The sequence below is a fragment of the Pocillopora verrucosa genome, chromosome 5, assembly GCF_036669915.1.
Source record: "Pocillopora verrucosa isolate sample1 chromosome 5, ASM3666991v2, whole genome shotgun sequence".
In the NCBI taxonomy this organism is placed as follows: Eukaryota; Metazoa; Cnidaria; class Anthozoa; order Scleractinia; family Pocilloporidae; genus Pocillopora; species Pocillopora verrucosa.
In genome coordinates, this window is record NC_089316.1 from 5,156,705 (window position 1) to 5,176,100 (window position 19,396).

Consider the following 19,396-nt stretch of genomic DNA (forward strand, 5'->3'; position numbering starts at 1 on the left):
TTAAGAGTGAAAGTGACCCTGGTAACAAGATTGACGACACCTTGGCGACCTAATATTTTACGCATTAAAATACTCAAAGGGAGGCTTTTGGCTGTTCTCATCTTTTTTCTTGTAATTGTTTTGTAGTCATGGAATTTTGTGAGGTGAAAAGTGTGTTTTCAAGTTGTGGTGAGTTACTAGTAATCTTAGAGCTCAGTTCATGTATCTAATAATTAAGACACATTATTATATCACTGGCAGTGCCCATGGGAAGTATAAAGCGAATTCTGTGTTCTTTCTGTAGAGCATTTCCTAGAAGTACTTTAAAAAACAGATGAACTGAAAAAGACTGACTGGAATCAAGATTTCTGTTTCTTGCATATCGGTATTCTCTTCCTACAGTTAAGGAGTTATGCCTATTTTGATTTTTTTGTTATTCCCTATAGCCTGGACTGTTCCCCCCTGGAAGCCAACCCCTTGTAGTACTGGTAAACTCCAAAAGTGGTGGCGGTCAGGGGGCAGACATGTTCACAGCTTTCCAGAGACTGCTCAACCCTAATCAAGTGTACAGCCGCTTAGAGGGAGGCCCATTATCAGGGTATTTTAAACTCGCTCCCCCTCCATATCGAGATGAATTCCCACCCGAATTTGTTGAGGTTACACGGAAGTTGTTTACTTAGTAAGAACTATCTCCTTAGACTCTTGTGTCCACGAGAATTGACCGAGGCCGAGCTAATCAAGCCATAGTGCAGATATGGGTGGGTGCAGAATCTTTCCAGTGGAGATTGCACCCTTTAAAGGGCGATACCCATATTTACATAAGATAACCCAATGTCTCCCCCCAAGCCTCGCTTTCAAGATGGAACAAGCAAGGAAGTGGTAAAGATTGATGTAAAATTTTTAGTCCAAAAAAGGCATGGCGGTTAGTTTTCCTTATATGACGTCGTCCTGCAGAAGAGCGATTTCTATTTTGTTGTATAGGTTGCTTCCCAAATTAATCATTTACAGCTATTCTATACTCAAAACTATAAGCCTTGTCTTCTTCTGTCAGCTTTGTCCTATCGTCTTTAAATCTCTGAATATCTAAAATATGAATCGATTTTTATCTTTGTTTCAGAGTTTATGCTTTCAGATCTATTTCTGATTTTCGTGTCTTGATCTGTGGTGGTGATGGCACAGTTGGCTGGGTGCTGGCATGTTTGGATGATGTTATTTAAGAGATAAAGTGTAAGCTACCTGCATCAGCAGTTCTTCCTCTTGGCATTGGTAAGTGGATTTTTTCCAAAGTATTCGTGTTCCCCACGATTTAAAGAAAATTTATTTCCAGAGTCAAAAGTACCTTTGTACGTTTTGTTTTTCTGCGATATGTCATAGATTTCAAGGGTTAGGGTCAATGAGATGGAAATCTGAAACTAATCATGACTTAGTCATTCGTGTTTTCTAAGCGATTGAGACCCTGGAAAGTCATGCAGATTTTCCCTTTTTAGGCCTGAAAAGTTCGTAGTATTTGAAAGTAAATCAAGTAGTATTGATTACTGAAAGTCTGGAACTCTATACGGTAATTATATACATTTTCAAGTTACGATTAATAGCAGAGATTTAAATTAGTAGAAATACCGTTATAGGGTATTTTGAAAAGCTGCCGTTCGGGTGTTGTAGCAAAGTGAAAAGAGAACGGGTGGGAAATTTAACGAGACTCTCGTATGAATGAATCTCTCTCGTGATTTCTATAGTAACAAGAGAGTTAGTGGGAAATTGAATGAGATTCCCAGCTTATATGTATTCATCTCTCTCGTGATTTCCATAGTAGCTAGAAAATGAGTGGGAGATTGAACGAGATTCTCAACTTACAGGTAATTTCTCTCGTGTTCTCCATTGGGGAGGTGGTTACTCTGGTGGCGAGAGTCCTGTATCGCTTCTCATGGCCGTTGATCAGGCACACGAAGTGTTTCTTGATAGATGGTGTGTCATGTTTGATTCAGCGGACACTAACGACAGTGCGCTTGGCTCGATGGGAGGAAGCGAAGACGATCCTAGTATTTTTACCATGAATAATTACTTTGGCATCGGAATTGGAGCTGAGCTTTGTTTAGATTTTCATCTTCAGAGGAAGGAAGAACCAGATAAATTCTGTAGAACGATGGTATTGAATGGCTGATCACAATAAGAGGGGTGTACCGCTGACTATAAGACCTCTTATTGCCTTTTGTTTACCCTGCAAGCGGGCTCATGTTTGGGTTTCACCATAATGCCCCTTTTCGGCCACAGCCGCCTATTTTACCATCGACAGCTGCTTATGGAAAAAGGTTATTGAAACCCCTGTATCAGAATTAACTTTCTTAACATCGAGTGTTGGTCCAAATCATCATCGTCTGTCAGTTGTATTCAACTCTTAATGATTGCATGCGTATCAGTTGCACAATTTTTTATTTCATGCTCCAATCACACGTGAGCGTTTTGTTTTGGCGTTTTGCGGTGCTTGTTTGCCTTTCGTCCTCTTTAACTTTCTAGGGACCAGTATCTTATTTACTTCCTTTTCGCTGCAGATTGATGGCAAAAAAACTTGACTTACCAACACTAGAAGGAATTGTAATTCTGAACATAGGCAGGTAAGTAAAAGCTTGAAATTGAGGTCAATCAAATTAATTCGAATTAACTTTGCAGTGGTTAGATTTTCAATTTAATTGTAAGAAAATCACTGCACATCGGCTTCAACAAGTAATTTTAAGCTGCACAGTTTTTATGCCCGGTGAAAGTATGATTCGTGTAGGTCAACATTATTTGTTTCATATAATTATGATCTGATTCCTTTACGGGAACGAACAACCTTTTAAAATTTGTCTTACTCACATCACGAGGCTTCGCAGCAGTCCCCAACTATTATGTGGGAGGCCCGGGTTCGATTCTAGTCAAAGTCTGAATTTTTAAGGCTTCTTTTCTGAGATTACTTTGATAGCAGCTGACCTGCGATTATCAATTCATTACTTGTAAAGTCTTTTATTCTTTTGTATAAATTTTGCGCTTTAACTTTTTTTTTAAATTTGTTTTCCGGCCAGTTGGGGAGCAGGCACAGATACATGGGGACCAGACAAAGAAGATGTATGTAGTACTTCATGAATTTAGTGGTGATATCTGCTCATATTCTTAGCACCAAACAACTGATAAAATAACCATGACATATTGTCCCTAGAAGATGAGGTCTGGAAAAGACTCTAAGATTCAGCGCATTAACTATAAAGAAGCCAATAAGTGCGAAGAGTAGAATTGTCCAAACCGCCAATAGCGCGGGAAGTAGCAAATGACCAAATCACCGTTGGTTTTAGTTTTGCCCGTGATTGGTTCAGAGAGTGGCTTGAATTATCTTGACCAATCGCAAAGCGAAGTTAAACGAAATAAAGGCAATCCTGGATTCCTTTTCCAAACACAATTGAAATTGCTTGAATCTTTTTGCAGGGTGATTCCCCAGCTTGTCATTGTGACGGTCTTGTCGAGGTGGTTGGACTTCAGGGAGTAATGCACCTAGTGAGTCAGAATCACCACCATCTTTACCCTTCACACCCTAACATCATCTGGCATATGCACCATACTGTTCTCTCCAATCTGCTCCGCGTATTTTTTTCTACTAATAGCCACAATTTTTGTATACTGCCTTTTCCTTTTTTCTTAAGTGTTTGCATAGGAAACGTTTTTATTTAGCAATAAAAATGGTGCCTTAGTTCTTAATTAAGACGAATTCTTTATTAAAAGGGTCAGATTCAAAGTGGAATCAGGACTGGTATTCGGCTAGCACAGGGGGCCCAGGTATGTATGTCTGGTTGTATCCCAGTAAATAACATAATGAAGCCATAAGTTGATTATCCTCGTACTATTCTCTTGTAATTTCTGTTTTCACGTTAATATGTTCCCACCAGTGGTGTAGCGTCATTTTTTCTGCATATTTACTTTATAAAATCAGTTATTAAAAAAACTATCATGTAATACCACCCCTTCCCTTCCCCCCCCCCCCCCACACCGACGCAGAACCACAGTTTCTTTAGAAATTTACCCTCTTCATTCATCCGCTTCAATGCTTTTTTTCTTAATTGATGACAATTATTATTACTTCATTACAGATTAACATCAAATTAAAATCAGAGATGCCTGTACAAATAGATGGTGAACCTTGGATGCAGCCTCCTGGAAATGTGATTGTACGGCCCATACTAACACAGGTATTTACTGTGTAACGACGCTGTAAAAGATTACCGTTTGGGGAAAATGAAAGGCTTGTGATTGGACTCGCATATCTCAGTGTTAAAAATGCACCCAGAACATTTCGAAAAATCAATTTAGTTTTATCTTTTTACCTGAGAAACTTTTTTATTATTATTTTTTTGTCAACATTTACATCCAAGAATTCAATAAAACGTTTATAACCGGACGAATTTGGTTCAGAATTAAGAATATTTTGTTAGAACCCAAACAGCCATCGAACACTTCTAGAAATTTCATCGTAAGTTCACTTATTTTTTTCTTTAGGCGCTGATGCTATCGAAGAGGAAGGTTAAAGTAAAAAACAAAAGAAGACCCACAAGTTCGTCTCGCCCTCCTGCAAGCCCCAGCGCAACAAGAACTATTTTTTATGACGATTAAACACTTACCCCGGGCTTATGGCAGCTTAAGTATTGCTTTAGCTGAGAAAATGTAATTCGAAATTGTAAAGGAAATTACGCTTTGGCTATACGCTGTATTGTAAACAGTGCAGACTAAAATTCCATCTTTATAGTGCGTTAAATTGAACCAATTGTGAAACTCTACCAGTACGAAATGCATGCTGGTTGAGAAATCACACGAACATCACGTGCTCGTCATATAGGCTGAAACAAGGAGAGCGGCTCAGTCCTCACCATTCGAACCTCTTCAGTGTACATTACCATTCGTGCTATTGGAGTCAATTTCTATCACCGGCCATGAATTGTTTATCGAAGTGGTATATAATGATTCTGAACTAGTCTCGACCACATTCTATCTTTCCCCGTTCCGCCCGTAAATGCGCAAAGGCGTTGTAGTAGACGCTACGTGCTAACGAACCAAACTCGTAACCTGGTATTCCATAGTCGTATGTAGGAAAAAAAGGGTGGCGCGAGATTTCTAGACGAATCACAGTTTATTAAAGATTTCATGCTTAAGAAAAAAGTGAGAAGAATACGATTAACTAACGCAATTTCAGATAGGAATGAAAACACTTGGGAGTCGACGATACGCGTACCCTGGTGTTCCACAATCGTATATCACAGGTGCGAACTAAAATGTTGAAATCTCTGTCTCGAGGTGGAGTTGAAAACTTAGCTTGTCCCGTCAATGGAGTTTTTACAGAAGACACCGGTGAATTTGAAGATAATATAAGTTCGAGTATATTTCAAAAGAATGTTGTATTTGTAATTATATGTAAAAAGTGGTTTAACTGCAGAAATATTCATTAACAAGCTAATATACATGAACGCCTTCTATTGATTTACCTTTTCTCCATATGTTTCATTTTATAAAATGATCAGTTCATGTAGATGTGATCCGCGTGAATTAAATTTGTGAGAAAACCTTTTTTTTTCGTCGTTAAAGGCAGCTGGTGATAGGCTCGCGGTAAGAGGAGAGAAGAGTAAAAGAGAGCGAGCAAAAATCGGCGAGGTTCTGAGAAGGCATGTCACCTTCCTTCATTCTAATTAGATTTTTCTCTCTATGCTCGTCCTCACTGTGTCAGGCTTCCAGAGGCAAGGTTAGCTGTGTAGCGTGAGGAAGAGTGTAGAATGGAAGGGAAGATTTTCCGCTTTGCTTCTAGTAGGTTGTAAGTTATTTAAGTTAAGTTAGTTTCACTCAGGTTTGTGGCTCGATTTACTCAGGTTTAACTGAAGGTCTCTTTCAAGTGTGGTCATAATTAGCTGTGTATCTCTACATGTTACACCTTCGAGTCCTTCACTGGAAATGTAAATTTAGAGTGTAAATTCTAGTCCCCTAGTAAATTAAACCGCAAAGGCAAATTATTGAGTTTCTTAAGTTATCTCAGCGGTTGACAAGAAGGAAATATCACAAGCAGTCACTAAGGACAAAAATTCATGAAGAGTCAACACCCTAAAAGGCAGAACAAAGGGTGGTGCGAGACTTCTAAACCAATCACAGTGCAGTAAAGATTTCATATCTGAGGGTTTTTTAAATACTAACCGTCACTCCCACCCACCCTTGGTGGAAGTCTTTGGATAGAAAATGAAGAGCTTAAAAATGTTTCCTAATCTCCCGGAAATATATATTTGTTACGCCTTATTTTACATGGGGGGTAACCAAAAACCCTCAAGAGAGTCGCGTCAAGAAGATACATTATGGTGTCAAAAGAAAACGGCTCAGTTTTTGGGAAAAACTCAAACTGAATATTTCATTAAAAAACAAAAAGTTCAACATTATGAGAGATACAGAAAGCAATTTTGTATCAGTTTACTAGTCACAGGTCATTGAGGCACATAATCCACACTGTGGATGAACCCGAAGCGTGACTTAGAAACCTTTATGGGGTAAACTGAGAACGGACTCATGTGTAAGGTCTTAAAGATGTTTTATTGAAGTCTTCGTTAACATTTTACAGTAGATCTTGAACCCCTGTACGTAACTCTGTGTGACTTCCCTCAAAAAGCCACTGACACATTCAAGTTTTTCTTACTGTAGAAGCCATGTTGATGATCCCGTTTTAACAAAGATATAAAAGAATACCACGTACTAAAATGAACTAGAATTCTCGTTGTGAGTTAAAAAATCTAGAAATGGGCTACAAAATTAGATTCATAAACACTACTAAATATCTAAGTTAGCGGTATTCTAAGACCTTTTTTTTTTCCTTTTTTTGATTTTCAGGTTAATGTTAATAATATTGACGAATTATGTAAAGAAGCAGGCTTAAGCCATGACAGAGGTCACTAATGCTCGCAAACGAGTTATAAAAACTCTAAGACATGACCTATTTAAAACAATTTCATTCTATAAAAACCTCTAACAAACGAATTCTGACCTTGTTTATTTCCCTCTAACAATTCTAAACTCAGTTTGCATGCAAAGCACTTACAAGCTTGTTGTGGAAGTGAACTATTCAAATTGTTGTCGTACCAATAAATATCCTATATCTGACTTGTTACTCGTTACCACAACATCTTTCTAATTTCTTTTTAAGGAATTTGCGTTCATAAAGAACGTAGTAACATAGCGAAAATAGACGTCACTCTACCTTTTAGTTGTCATTTTGCTCGCATACGAGTTATAAGAATTCTAGAAATGAGCTACTTAGGTCTTTCAATATATTGTAAATCTCTAATGCGTGACGTCTTATCCAGTAACTGTTTCTCTTTTTTTGTGTGACATTTTTACCTTTTTTTTTTTTAACTAGAGATACTAAGGAAATTAGGCAACTCGACACGTACTCTGAATACTCGCTGGACGAGTTGTGGTAATGTTCGAACTATTCAGATTATTGTTTTACCGCCTAATGTCTACTAACTCTGCTACTAGAAATGAGCTATCTAAATAGTTGTTATACAGATAAATCTCTGATAATTCTTATTCAAGACCCTTAGTGTTCTATTATTATCACACCATTTTCTCTTTTCTATATTAGGAACTCTAAAAGAAAGTTCTTCAGGGACATCAATTCCCCTCTAAACTACGAGTAAACTCCGAATAAACCTAACAATTTCCATGGAAATGAACTTACACTTTACTTTTAAAACCAGAGAGGCATTCCTAATCAAAACACTTACTCAGCTATATTGTAATTAATGATGGAAAGATCAGCATGCAGAATAGAATATCTTATCACACTAGGAGCATAGCCAGCTTTTCGACTTGTCTAGGCCTATACTCTAAGAAAGTTCAATTTTTGTTTCAAAATTTGCACGAGTGATGTGATAAGAGTTAAGAGGTACAGGACTCTAGGCTGGCTACACCCCTGGTACTGTTGTGTTCCGTTTGAGCCATCCGACTTAACTGCGGTGTAGCAATCATGGTCTTTAGAAATACGCTAAAACTAACAGACTCAAAGTGTCAGGTAAATTTACATGTTCCAAAAAGAAACAAACATACAAACCAAAAACGGTCAAAACAAAACAAAAGGAAGATAGACTGATAGATAGAGTGTAAGGTATACAATAATTAGCTCGGACAACAAAGTTGCTAAGTATTGTTAACATTAGATCTAAGAAAAAGAAATTATACGCCCACTCAGATATAGCTCAATATGTTCTACTTCAACTATACCTTGTTACCATACAATGATAAGTTCAGACAACAAAGCTACTGAGTATTGTTAACATTAAATCTAAGAAAAAGAAATTACACGCCACTCAGATATAGCGCAATATGTTCCACTCCAACTATATCTTGTTACCATACAATGATAAGTTCAGAAAGCAAAGTTACTGAGTATTGATAACATTAAATCTAAGAAAAAGAAATTAAAGACTAAGATGTTACCATAGACAGTATGTATTGATTACTAGAATTATTTTTCTCCTTTTTCCTTGAAATTTTTTAGTTTTTCTCTAGCCCTCGCGGTCTCCATACTAATGGCAATGTTTTTGGCTCTCGGAAACTGTCAGAGGCAAAGGAAAAAGCACGCTTATCAGTGAACGCAAAATTAACTTATCGATTAGTTGTTTGTTTGATCTACGGACCCGAAATTCAGTCAGTCAAGCGTTGAATGTTTGCATGTCTGTATTGAAGTGTTTTGCAGCCATAATCTAATTCAGTTAGTTATAACCACGCCCACTGGCCAGGTGGAGAGTCCAGCAGACAGTCGGGCAGACAATCAGCCCATCTGTGAGTCAGCCAGTGGTCATAGCTCAGGTAGTCAATTCAATTTGACGGCTTACCGGCCAGTTGCACAAATAGTCAGGTTACCAGACTGTCAATCAGGAAGCTGGTCAGTGCATTAAGGACAGAAGGCAAGTTTGAATATACAAGCATAACCAAAGAGAGCACTCATCAGTGCAGCGTATTAGCCACCCAGAAGTTTTTTTTTTAAGTTATACTTTTTCAAATCATAATCAAGCAGATAAAAAATTGATTAGTTTGAAAATGTTTTGGTAGCCTTACTGCCAACAATGAATGGGCTGCCTGAAAAAATTTGCAAGTGACTTTGAAAAAGACAAGCAGTATATTATAGCTACAACAAATCAGACTTCATCTCCTTCATCTCCAATAACTTCAACAATTACAATTGCAGTGAAATCTCTAACTTGAAACTGATTTGAGTTAGCCAAGGAGTAAAAAAATTTAGGATAGAGTTACGCTTTGTGAATGGCATCAAAAAAGTCACTTTTGATTCAGAATATAGATCGGGTTCAACAAACTGATAGTTTAAGTAATCATGAGTCAACTATACATGCATACACACCGTAACGCATCAAAGATTTTCACTCTAAATCTCAAATAATACACTTATTCTGATTGGATACATGTAACAAAAAAAAACTACCTTCTTTAGAGGTATTTGTTTTCCGTACCCCTTTAGTCAGCGGTATTCGGTATTAAAGCAGACGTAATAAGCATTTACCTTGAAAGTACTAAAGCGGCCTGGTATCAAACACGTCTTCTTCCCCTGGACGGAACACGAAAAGAGATAGAAATGCAACGCGCTCATTTTTTCTCAAGCGATGCAGTACTAAATTGCACAAGTACAGAAAACAGAGCTGCCACTTATTACAGCTCATTTAATTTTGCTTGCTTGTGTTGAAGTGTTTTGAAACCTGAGGTACACAACATCAAAGTCACTATTTCCATTCAATGAGTTGTGGTAAGTGGCGGTTCTGTTTTCTGTATCTGGGCAAATTATTTCTGTATCGCTTAAAAAACAAACAAACAAACATGTAAAACGGCTCAATAAATTCATAAATGTTGGATTTTAGCATTGTATAAAAAGTTATGGCTCTTCGTTACCAGGAGGTATAATAATACTCAAGTGGTGTGTTTTTTTCCTCAATGTAATCAACTCCCGATGTGAATCGCGACCTTTCCACAGAGCACTTCCTGTTCTCTTTAGCCAATTGAGTGGACTGATTATGCGTCTCCTTATAAAGCATGTGTGGACCAATCTGAGTTTATCTCTTCTGATTTATAAAAAATGTTACCTTCCTCTACGACATCCATGTCAGGCTCATGCATCTCCTCTTCTTCTTCAGCTTTTCTAGCTTCTTTGAAAGTAAGTTAGTATACAATCATTAAATTTTGTTTTTGTACTTAGGAATTAAAATCATAAATGTTTCACCAATTTCAACACTAGAATTTTTCCAGTGACTACCAAAGGAAAAGAGATGTTTTAATTACTCATAAGATGCCTTACTCTCTTGAGTGACCAATCAAAAACCATTATCGCCTTTACCTTTGTTACTGGGTACTGAAATCTCTTCAATTTCCACCTGCTCCTCAGATTCAACAGCTGTGTAAAATCAGATTCATTGTTAAAATCCATAAGATTGGACAACGCGGCCCATTGCCCGCTATTTAGTCAGAATATTAGCCTTGTTGCTACTTACACTGTACGCTGGAATAAATGAGACCCATGTGGGACAAATGTTCAGTTCCTAAAAAGCAATTCATTGTTTTTACCTTCCTCAGTTGTCTTTTTAGGTTCATGCTTACTTCCTCCTTCTTCACCTGCGCACAAATATTAAAGAAATCTTGACATTATAGAAAGTAAAGTATTGTGCTCACTGAAATCCGCAACAATCGCCTTATTCTTCAACTATTATCAGAAGCTATAAGTAGCACTGAAGATGAGTGTCCATCATTAAAAAGGTTCTTGTAGGTAGCTTAACCTTTGATCACTTCTGTTAATTTTTTTAAAACCTTTCATAGGGTTGATTGCAATTGGAACTAGTGGTTCCTTAAAACTGGGCGATTCTCAACATCAAAAACTTCTGTTAGTGTGTAGAGACACTCCTACTTACAGAAAATGTCAACTATTACCTTCTCTTTGTGTGCTTCGTCGATACTGGCTCTCGCGATGATGAACAGTGATTGCATTGAAGAATACCATCCATTTAAATAAACCGCGAGTTATTCCGAAAAGGCTCAAACGTTAATAACGCAAATATGTCTTAAGTCTTTGACAACAGCAAACTTTCCGACAGGACTTTTTTGATTGCATAGACCCGTTAGGTTTAGTAACTGAGGAAGGGTTTTGTGCCTTACGGGAAATAGTGGCCAAAAAGCTGCTCTCGTTAATTTTTTCATGAGACAGACTTAGAATCTGTAATTTGATTGGTGATTACGTGTTAATATGATAACCCTAATCTTATTGGTTTGACATACAAAACCATTCAATCAAGTATACCAAGTGCGCCAGCTTGTTAGCACCAGCCACCTTTCGCTGTTTGTAGAGTTATGACATTTCTTAAAAAAAAAATGAAAATTGAAAAGGTGTTTACCTTCCACAGTCTTTGTAGAGGCTGGTCTGATGTCGAAATCATCCTCATAATCTGTTTTAAGCAACAATTAGAGTAAAACATGACATAATGCTCATGGTTCATGTTTTATTCTGAAATAAATTTCTTTGCAAATGTATTTTACGTACGTTAGATTTTCATATATTTATTCAAGTATTCATTGATTGATCAAATATCACTGAGTTACAAAGCTCAAATTTAAATCTGCAAGTTAATTAGTGCGCATGAAAATGGTAGCCGGAATAATACCTCTGCCAAAGACAATCGGTTAAGACGCATTACCTTTCTTCATTTTGGCGATTCTTATGATCGGTTGTAAGGTGCATTATGCAGTTGAAGTCACCTTGTATAACTGTGATTTTTGCAGTACTTCTTTTGTAAATAGAGCGGTTGTCTATGCCTTCTTTTGATATTTCTTTCATAAGTAATTTTTACCTGAGGAAGATGGATTCGCATCCCCCTCACAGGCTTGTTCAATCTCTGCCAACAGAGCAAAGAGTTATCTTTAAGTTATTTTTCATATAATATAACTGAAAACTGGAAATAACGAATAATCATTGTCAATATATACGTATCATTCATTTACTACAACCACATCATATGGGGGACGATGGTATCTTCCTTCCATACTGGAATACTACATACTCTGGCACATTACAGTTTCCTAATGTAAAGGAATGGTGATATCATGAGTGGAGGTGTTAAAAGTGCATAAGGCAATTTATCACCAGAATATCTAGGGGTAACTTATCAATCAAAAGTAATCCAACCTAATTTCATTACATTTGTGTCATACGAGAAACCCTTCCTTGATCTCTCCTCTCTCGAAGTGCACCTACAGCAACTATCAGAGCAGAAAAAGAATACCGTGGTTTCTGGGCATCTTATTTAAAAGAGCTCATATTTGATAGATTAATTAATTAGACTATACACACCTGGCAAGAGAGTTGAATTACAAAGTAAATTACAACATTGTCTTTGGCATAAAAAATTCTACACTTATATACTGACCTGGTTGGGGAGCAGGCATTTCAGGGGCTTCCACTTCTGGGATTTCGATCTGTGCTATTAATTGCATTTCAATCTGTTCTCCTAGGGGGGGAGAAAAATGAAAAAAAGGAATTAAGTACTGAAAAGAGAAAGGAAAGAAAAGTATCGCACATAGAACCCTACAGAGGTGTAGAGAAGATATGTTATTATATTGAGAAGCACTATATTTTTTACCCTCCTCGACGTTAGCATGTTCATCCCCATTTCCAATCTGTCCCTGCTGATCATTTTCTGCTTCTTTGATATAAAAAGGAACACCAATAAAAAAATAATGGTCATTGTTAGGTTTATCCAAAGGGAAAAAAAAAACGCTCAGACAAACAATTCAGAATGGATCGTCATCTAATAATTTCAGACAGAAGTATAGCGATTCATATTTTGAGAATTGTTTGTAGAATGAGGTTTTGCTAGCACCTTATTTTAAAAATTTGTCGCAAACGGCACCTATTCGTCTCAATGTTCCTGATGGTTAGTATCTCTAAAGCTGTGTATTAAAGAAAATCGAACTGAAATCATGATTTCTAAACGTGTCGTTGCCTTCATTAAACTTGATGATTTATTAGATTCATCCCCTCTCTACTTAGAATCATTCTGGTTTTCTCCTCTACGTCCACTACAACTTTACATATTGCCAGTTGCACCTTTGTGGCTTCAATAATTTGCTCAGTTTCTTATTCGAAAAAATTAAAAAAATACATGAGTTTTCTACGATTTCATACCAGTTCCATCCTCTCCCACTTGAAAGCCTTATGAGTAAAAATGACATATGTTACTTAAAGAAAACTGGGTTGCTAATACTCAATTTGGTGAAACTTAAAGTTTTTTCATTTCAAGGTTTGGAATACAATTATTGTTATCATGATATTTTTCAATGGAGCTTAAAACTGTACCTTCTTGATTTTGTCCTCTGCTGAAAATAGATCGAACATTGGACCACAGCTTCCTCAGTTTTGCTTTCAACACAGGCTGAACCTAGACATTCAAAATATATTGAATAGTTTACGTAAAGACTTTCAAGTAACGTATTTAGAAGTCACGTTGGTCTCTATGGTTAAAGTTAACGGTGGAGAAGCTAAAAAAATCTGTCCGATCATTTACTTTTTCATGCTTGTTTTGTATGTCAATCGTTACAATTACAAAATTAAGTTGCCAGCCTGCTCTGACACGAAACCAAATTTGAACATAACGGTAGGTACTATTTCAAAGTAACCAAAGAAGAAACGTTACCTGTGGAGTAGAAAGCGTATACAGCAATGGGTTGATAGCTGAATTTATCGGCAGAGCGAACACTGCAATCCACACTGCCAGATCACCAGGAGGATCAAATGTTTTCTCGACGTGGGACCGGATGCCGATAGCAATGATTGGCATCCAACACAAGAAATCGGTCAGAATAATGAAGAAGACTCTTTTGGCAAGTGCTCTTTCTCTTTTAGCTTGTGCACTTTGTGCTCTTGCTCGTATTTCACGAACAGTTCCATGTGCACCAAGCCGTCTGCTTGACGACCATGATTTCCATAAGATGGCAACGTAAGCAACCGTGATGAAGATGAATAGGGAAAAATTCAAAACGATAAAAATGGAAGTGGAGTATTCCCAGCCTTCTTGTAATTCAGGGGAAAGCTGCAGGGGCAGGCACACTACATTATTGCCATAGTACCACTCGCTGAAATAGTGCATTCCAGACAAGGGAAGGAATGCCATAACGCCTCCCACCAGCCAGATAACTACGCACATTAGACAGGTCTGCCTTGGGGTAATTTTTGCAAAGGTGTAAGGAAACACGATGTTCTTGAGTCTGTCCAATGCGATCAGAGAAATCATCATCACTGACACTTCACTTGAAAAGACAGACATGGCACCATTGAAATGGCAAAACCAACCGGTGCGCCACTCATAGTCATGCAGGTAGTATTCCCCTGACCATTGCAGGTCTTTTATGCCTATAATGATTAGGTATATACCCATGATACCGTCAGATACACCCAGATTCACCAACATGATAGACTGGACCACATTGTTATCAGGGTAGAAATACTGCCACCCAACTACGAATAAAGACCCTAGCAACGAGAGAAGACCGACAATCCAAAGAGTTCTCCTTGGAGCATGGTGGCGGAACATGGAGTGGCAGCTTGCAAAATTGTCATTGAAGGAGTATTCGCAATCAGCATCCTGCCTGAAAAGATCGAGATGGCAGCACATCAGGTTGGTGTCCAAAGTTCTGAAATTCGAAAAAAAGAAAAAAAAAAACAAGAAATAACGCTATTATTGCATCGTTGAAATCTATTGAAAATAATTAATTGATTAATAACAGACTATTATTAAAATGATTGTTTGAAGGGGTGAGTGAAGGAAAGGATCGTTATGGAATCTTACACTCTGATGATGTGCGTCAAATGCTTGAAAAAGCCTTTGGGGAGCTCAGCCATCAGGTTGTAATGCATGAACCTGTAATTTCAAATAATCATAATGTGAACATTAATTTGGTTTATGTGATAAGTAACCTAAAAAAAATTAATTTCAATAATAAGATTCATTAAGCTAATGTTAAGGTTCAAATAGACTGTCCAAAAAGACAAAATCAGGAACCCTAGCTGAGGATTTTCAGTACGGACCTTAGCTTGATGTTTTCTCAAAGATTCTTTCAAAAGTAGTCATTTAGCCTAAGATAAGTCTCGTCTTGCTTTCTTGGAAATTTTTGATGGCTACTGATTTTATGGACGTGGCAGCCCATTCGGTTGAGGTCGTTCGCTGTACAAAAGCCTCTTTCCGGACTCTTCCAGGGAAAAATTCCTTTAGTATATATTTGTTATTTTCCAAAATTACTTTGCACGAGTCTTTTCCTTGACAAAACGAAATCAAAAGAATGTTATCTGATTTCAATATATGCAACTAAGTTTAGTTGCCTAGATAAACATCTGTCATTTGCAGTAAACTTACAACATTCGCAATTCGTGGGCATAGTTGAAAGTCGTGCTGGTAACGTTTTGTATCCTATTGCCGAAGATATTCCTGAAACGAAGAACGTAACTATTTACAACTAACACCAAAACGGGGACTTGCAGTAGTCACATTCCTCATTCTAATAAATTCTCATGGAATTTCAGTTAAGGCTTCATAGATCTCCACAGTGTTTGTTTCCGCTTTTTCATAATATCCACCTAGGTGCACCAAAAGTATGTTATATAAAGGCACATTTTTAGTGCAATATAAATTTAAAAAACATTGCTTGGTTGAGGAAGATAACTGGCACCACCCCTGTTCTACATCGTGGTAAATTTGTAGACAAAAATCTCAGATTTTGAACGCTGATATCATATTCATTCTATCACTTCAAATATTCTGGAATGTTTTGTATGTAATTAACTGTACTTACAGAGATCTGAGCTTTTTTACGCCCTTGAAAATTTTATCAGGCAGAGCCTCTATTTTGTTCTCCGAGAGATATCTTAAACAAAGGAAACAGATAAGGAAATAAATGTTAAAGTACAGTAACATAATATGATTGGGTAAGGCAAATTTTATTTGAGCAATGACGGAGTTAACAGTAAAAAAATATTACTGTATACGGTTTGAGATTCAGGTCATTATGGAAAAAGGTTTAAACTCTAAACGCACTTACAAATCTAATAGCTCAACCAAGCCCTGGAACTGATCTTCATGAAGCTTCTTAATTTTGTTGTACTCCATTTTCCTGAAGAAAGCAATATGTGCAGTTTAGAATGAAATGTGTAGTGATATCTTTAGCTCTACTTTTTTTTTTTTGTAAGATTTGCGGTTAAGGCAGGGAATGACAACGTTTTCCAGTAAAATAGCTCCCAGTCTTTATATCTTAATCTTCAAAGAACACATTAGACTTATCTATAATGATCTCAAGATTAAGCGCGAAAACTCTCAAGTTCACTCTCTGTTACAAATTACAAAATTAGTGCCAGGGTAGTTTGATGTGGCAATACAACAAATTCTTAGATATTGTCAACTCGGATAAAAAGGAAACAAAACAACCTTTGCCTTCCAGAAGTAATTTACAATGTAAGTTGTCATTCACTGAGAAGCTTTTATAGTCACCAAGTGCTGTTATTTTCAAGAAAATCTTTTAAAACAATTCTTAATATTTTGGGACGATATCAATCTTACTTACAGAAATTTTACCGCTCTTATGTTTTTGAAAGCATACGCTGGCAGATTTTCAAGTTCATTGTTTGATAAATCCCTGAAAACAATTATTACACAGTTACTAAAATTTCGCTTATGTTAGAGCTACCAACTGAAATCTGGAAATTGTTAAGGTTGCTATTTGATCAGAAGCTATTAAATTCTTACACCACAAAGTAACTAAACATTACTAACCGAAGCACAAGAAATACATAAGATAGCATCGTCTACTTCAATTAAGATTTGCAGATACGAGCTGGAAAACTTCATGATGTTTCAACTATGATGGCTGTGCTTTTAAAAAAAATATTTTAAGAATGATCATTTGTTTCTGTCCGATCCAATTATCTCCTTGGTTAAATAACTAACTCACTTACAAATATGTCAGCTTGGAAAGGCTGTTAAAAAGTCCTTCTGGTAGACTCTTCAACTTGTTATTTGACAGATAGCTGATAGGAATGACGAAACAAGAAAATGCATTTCAATTAAGTCTGCAAACTGAAATTTATAGATAAAAATACATAAAGATTCTGGTCATCAGAAACAACCAAAGAACAAAGAGAAGTACGTAGTGATACACATGCAATGTTTTGTCTTACAGTATAGAGAATATTCAAGAGTCATTTCATTCATTTAGTGTGGTCAATATTTATGACAAAAAGCAATTGGAGGCCGCTGAAAACTTGAAATCTGTGTGCATACTGAACTCTTTTCCCCAACACTGGCAATGGCTGCCTCTTGGATCAATAATAAAATCATTAAGCTCGTGATCTAAGAAAATATGCCAACATGGTTCAAAACAGAGAAAGATAACCAATAAAAACAACTCTGATATTCATAACATGCGTGAATTTCATTGTTGTATGTATGATCGTTGTCACTGAAATGTTAGTTCAGCAACAGACACAAAATTCTAGATGGTTCAATTTTAAAACGTGTTATAAGTGCAGATGGAAAGATTTTATAATCTACAACTGGAAAAGATTTTCTTTCTATATGCTCTAATTAGAGAAAGGGACGAAAAGTATGATCCTACCAGAATCTGTGTTAAAATACACTAGCAGTGGTTTAGCAAAAGAAAGGAAAATTTTACTAAGTGTTGGAACACTTGATGTAGTCATTGAGTTAAAACAAGGGAAAGCTTGGAATGAAATAACTTACAGTTCTTTCAAGTTTTTTAGATCTTGGAATAAATTAGGAGGAAATTCCGTGAAGTTGTTGTCTTGCAACCATCTGTGTTGAATTAAAAAAATATGTGACCTGTATATAAATATGTTTAGTTTCATTAAAACAGTTATTAACCGACTCGTCTTTTGATCACTGAGTGGAAGGGAAGAAAAGAGAAAGGAAAAAAGTTAATTTGAAAAACAAGTATAGACAAGGCAGTAAGAGAGGGGAATGCTGCTGCGTTACAAAAACAGTTTTCCCTCCACAACAGTATTGATACATTGACTTACAGTTCCTCTAGCGTTGTCAAGTTTTTGAAGGCACTTCCATTCAACCCTTTCATGTCGTTGTCATTCAGGCGTCTGCGTTATTTACCATATAAAACTGACAATTAGTTTAAAGATCCACCAGAAGTTTATCTGCTTAGATAGGGGTACTACTGAAACCTTTCAGGGCTGTTGTCGAAGACAGTTACGGTTGTTTTGACTTGTGAGCAAAAGTCGGCATCACTGTCATTGAGCGAAGAGTTGTTTGTGCTAACTTCATCGTTTACTCATTTTACAACATAAGATTATAATCAAATTTGACATAGATATAGAAAGTTGTTAATGATGGAAATTGGAATGATCTTTTTATTTAATGAAGGCACTTCTTGATGCCTTTTATACAGAGACAGAATCTCATAAACGGTCAGTCCTGGACAAAGATCCAGAATGCAACAGTCGATATGTGATCTTCATGATATTTCATATTATTTCTTGATTTACGAAGCGAAACGAATAATCTGATAAATTTAATAAAACAACGACAACAACAAAAAGCAGTTGGAGTCCTGTAGAACTGTTGTGCAGCTGGTCTGAGATTACAGTTCTTATTCTGCAGGTGCGAAAGTTGACCAGTAGTGTTAATTAAAGGTGAATTTATTTTGTATTCAAATAGCTACATATTATGAATGAAATATTTGCAAATTTTGTCAATCTTATTAACGCTTACATTGCATCACTGAGAATCTAGGAGCGCAGATCAGACAGGAAAAAGATGAGGTTACTTACAGAATCCTTAGCTGTGTGTTCTTGTCAAAGATTCCTGGAGGTAGGTGGTGCAATTGTATTTCAGACAAGTACCTATGAATTCGATGAAAATTTAGCACACTAAATAAAGGTCAGAGCTGGGATGCATATAAAGTAATAAAACAGATGACTAGTGGAATAAACTCAGTTTTGAAATGCAGCCTGAGGATTGTGTAGACAACTCAAAATGATTATTATTGAGATTTTATCGTGAAATCAAAATGGTGCAGCCTTATACATATGTTTTAATATTCTCACTTGTCAAGACGAGCAAGGTTTTATCTGTCGTGCTTACCCTAACTCAGGTATGTACCCTTTGACGGAGAAACAAGCTACTCATGAGGCCTCGAAAACAATCCTCCAGCTACATCGGTCTTAGGCCACCTTTCGGGCCTTTTCCCATGATAGATGAACTGAAACAGGCTTTCTTTTTTTTTTTGCGGTTCATCTTACGATAATTTGTGGTTCCCCGTTTCCTTTCCGAATCTGTTGCTCCGAACACATATAGAAAGGTTA

At 36.7% G+C, this 19,396-nt stretch overlaps 2 protein-coding genes and 1 long non-coding RNA gene across 3 annotated transcripts; 2 read left to right on the forward strand and 1 right to left on the reverse strand.

Annotated features, from left to right (window-relative positions):
* Positions 1-239: 239 nt before the first annotated feature.
* LOC136281219 (uncharacterized) lies at positions 240-2,588 on the forward strand. The gene is made up of 3 exons (XR_010717606.1): positions 240-1,245; positions 1,833-2,285; positions 2,526-2,588. It is a non-coding gene; the product is annotated as an uncharacterized lncRNA (long non-coding RNA).
* Positions 2,589-2,861: 273 nt separating this feature from the next.
* On the forward strand, positions 2,862-5,585 carry LOC136280656 (diacylglycerol kinase theta-like). Its single transcript, XM_066166290.1, has 5 exons — positions 2,862-2,876; positions 3,433-3,501; positions 3,727-3,780; positions 4,092-4,190; positions 4,498-5,585. The coding sequence occupies exons 1-5, from the start codon at positions 2,862-2,864 to the stop codon at positions 4,609-4,611; spliced, it is 351 nt and encodes a 116-aa protein (XP_066022387.1). The 3' UTR covers positions 4,612-5,585.
* A 3,969-nt stretch (positions 5,586-9,554) lies between these two features.
* Positions 9,555-18,153, reverse strand: LOC131770495 (G-protein coupled receptor GRL101). Its single transcript, XM_066166291.1, has 18 exons — positions 18,101-18,153; positions 17,805-17,876; positions 16,630-16,701; positions 16,111-16,182; positions 15,865-15,936; positions 15,429-15,500; positions 14,865-14,936; positions 13,713-14,709; positions 13,376-13,457; positions 13,205-13,231; positions 12,660-12,722; positions 12,447-12,527; positions 11,871-11,915; positions 11,418-11,468; positions 10,597-10,644; positions 10,370-10,426; positions 10,119-10,181; positions 9,555-9,589 (listed from the first exon to the last, which is right to left on the reverse strand). The coding sequence occupies exons 1-18, from the start codon at positions 18,151-18,153 to the stop codon at positions 9,555-9,557; spliced, it is 2,034 nt and encodes a 677-aa protein (XP_066022388.1).
* Positions 18,154-19,396: the final 1,243 nt, after the last annotated feature.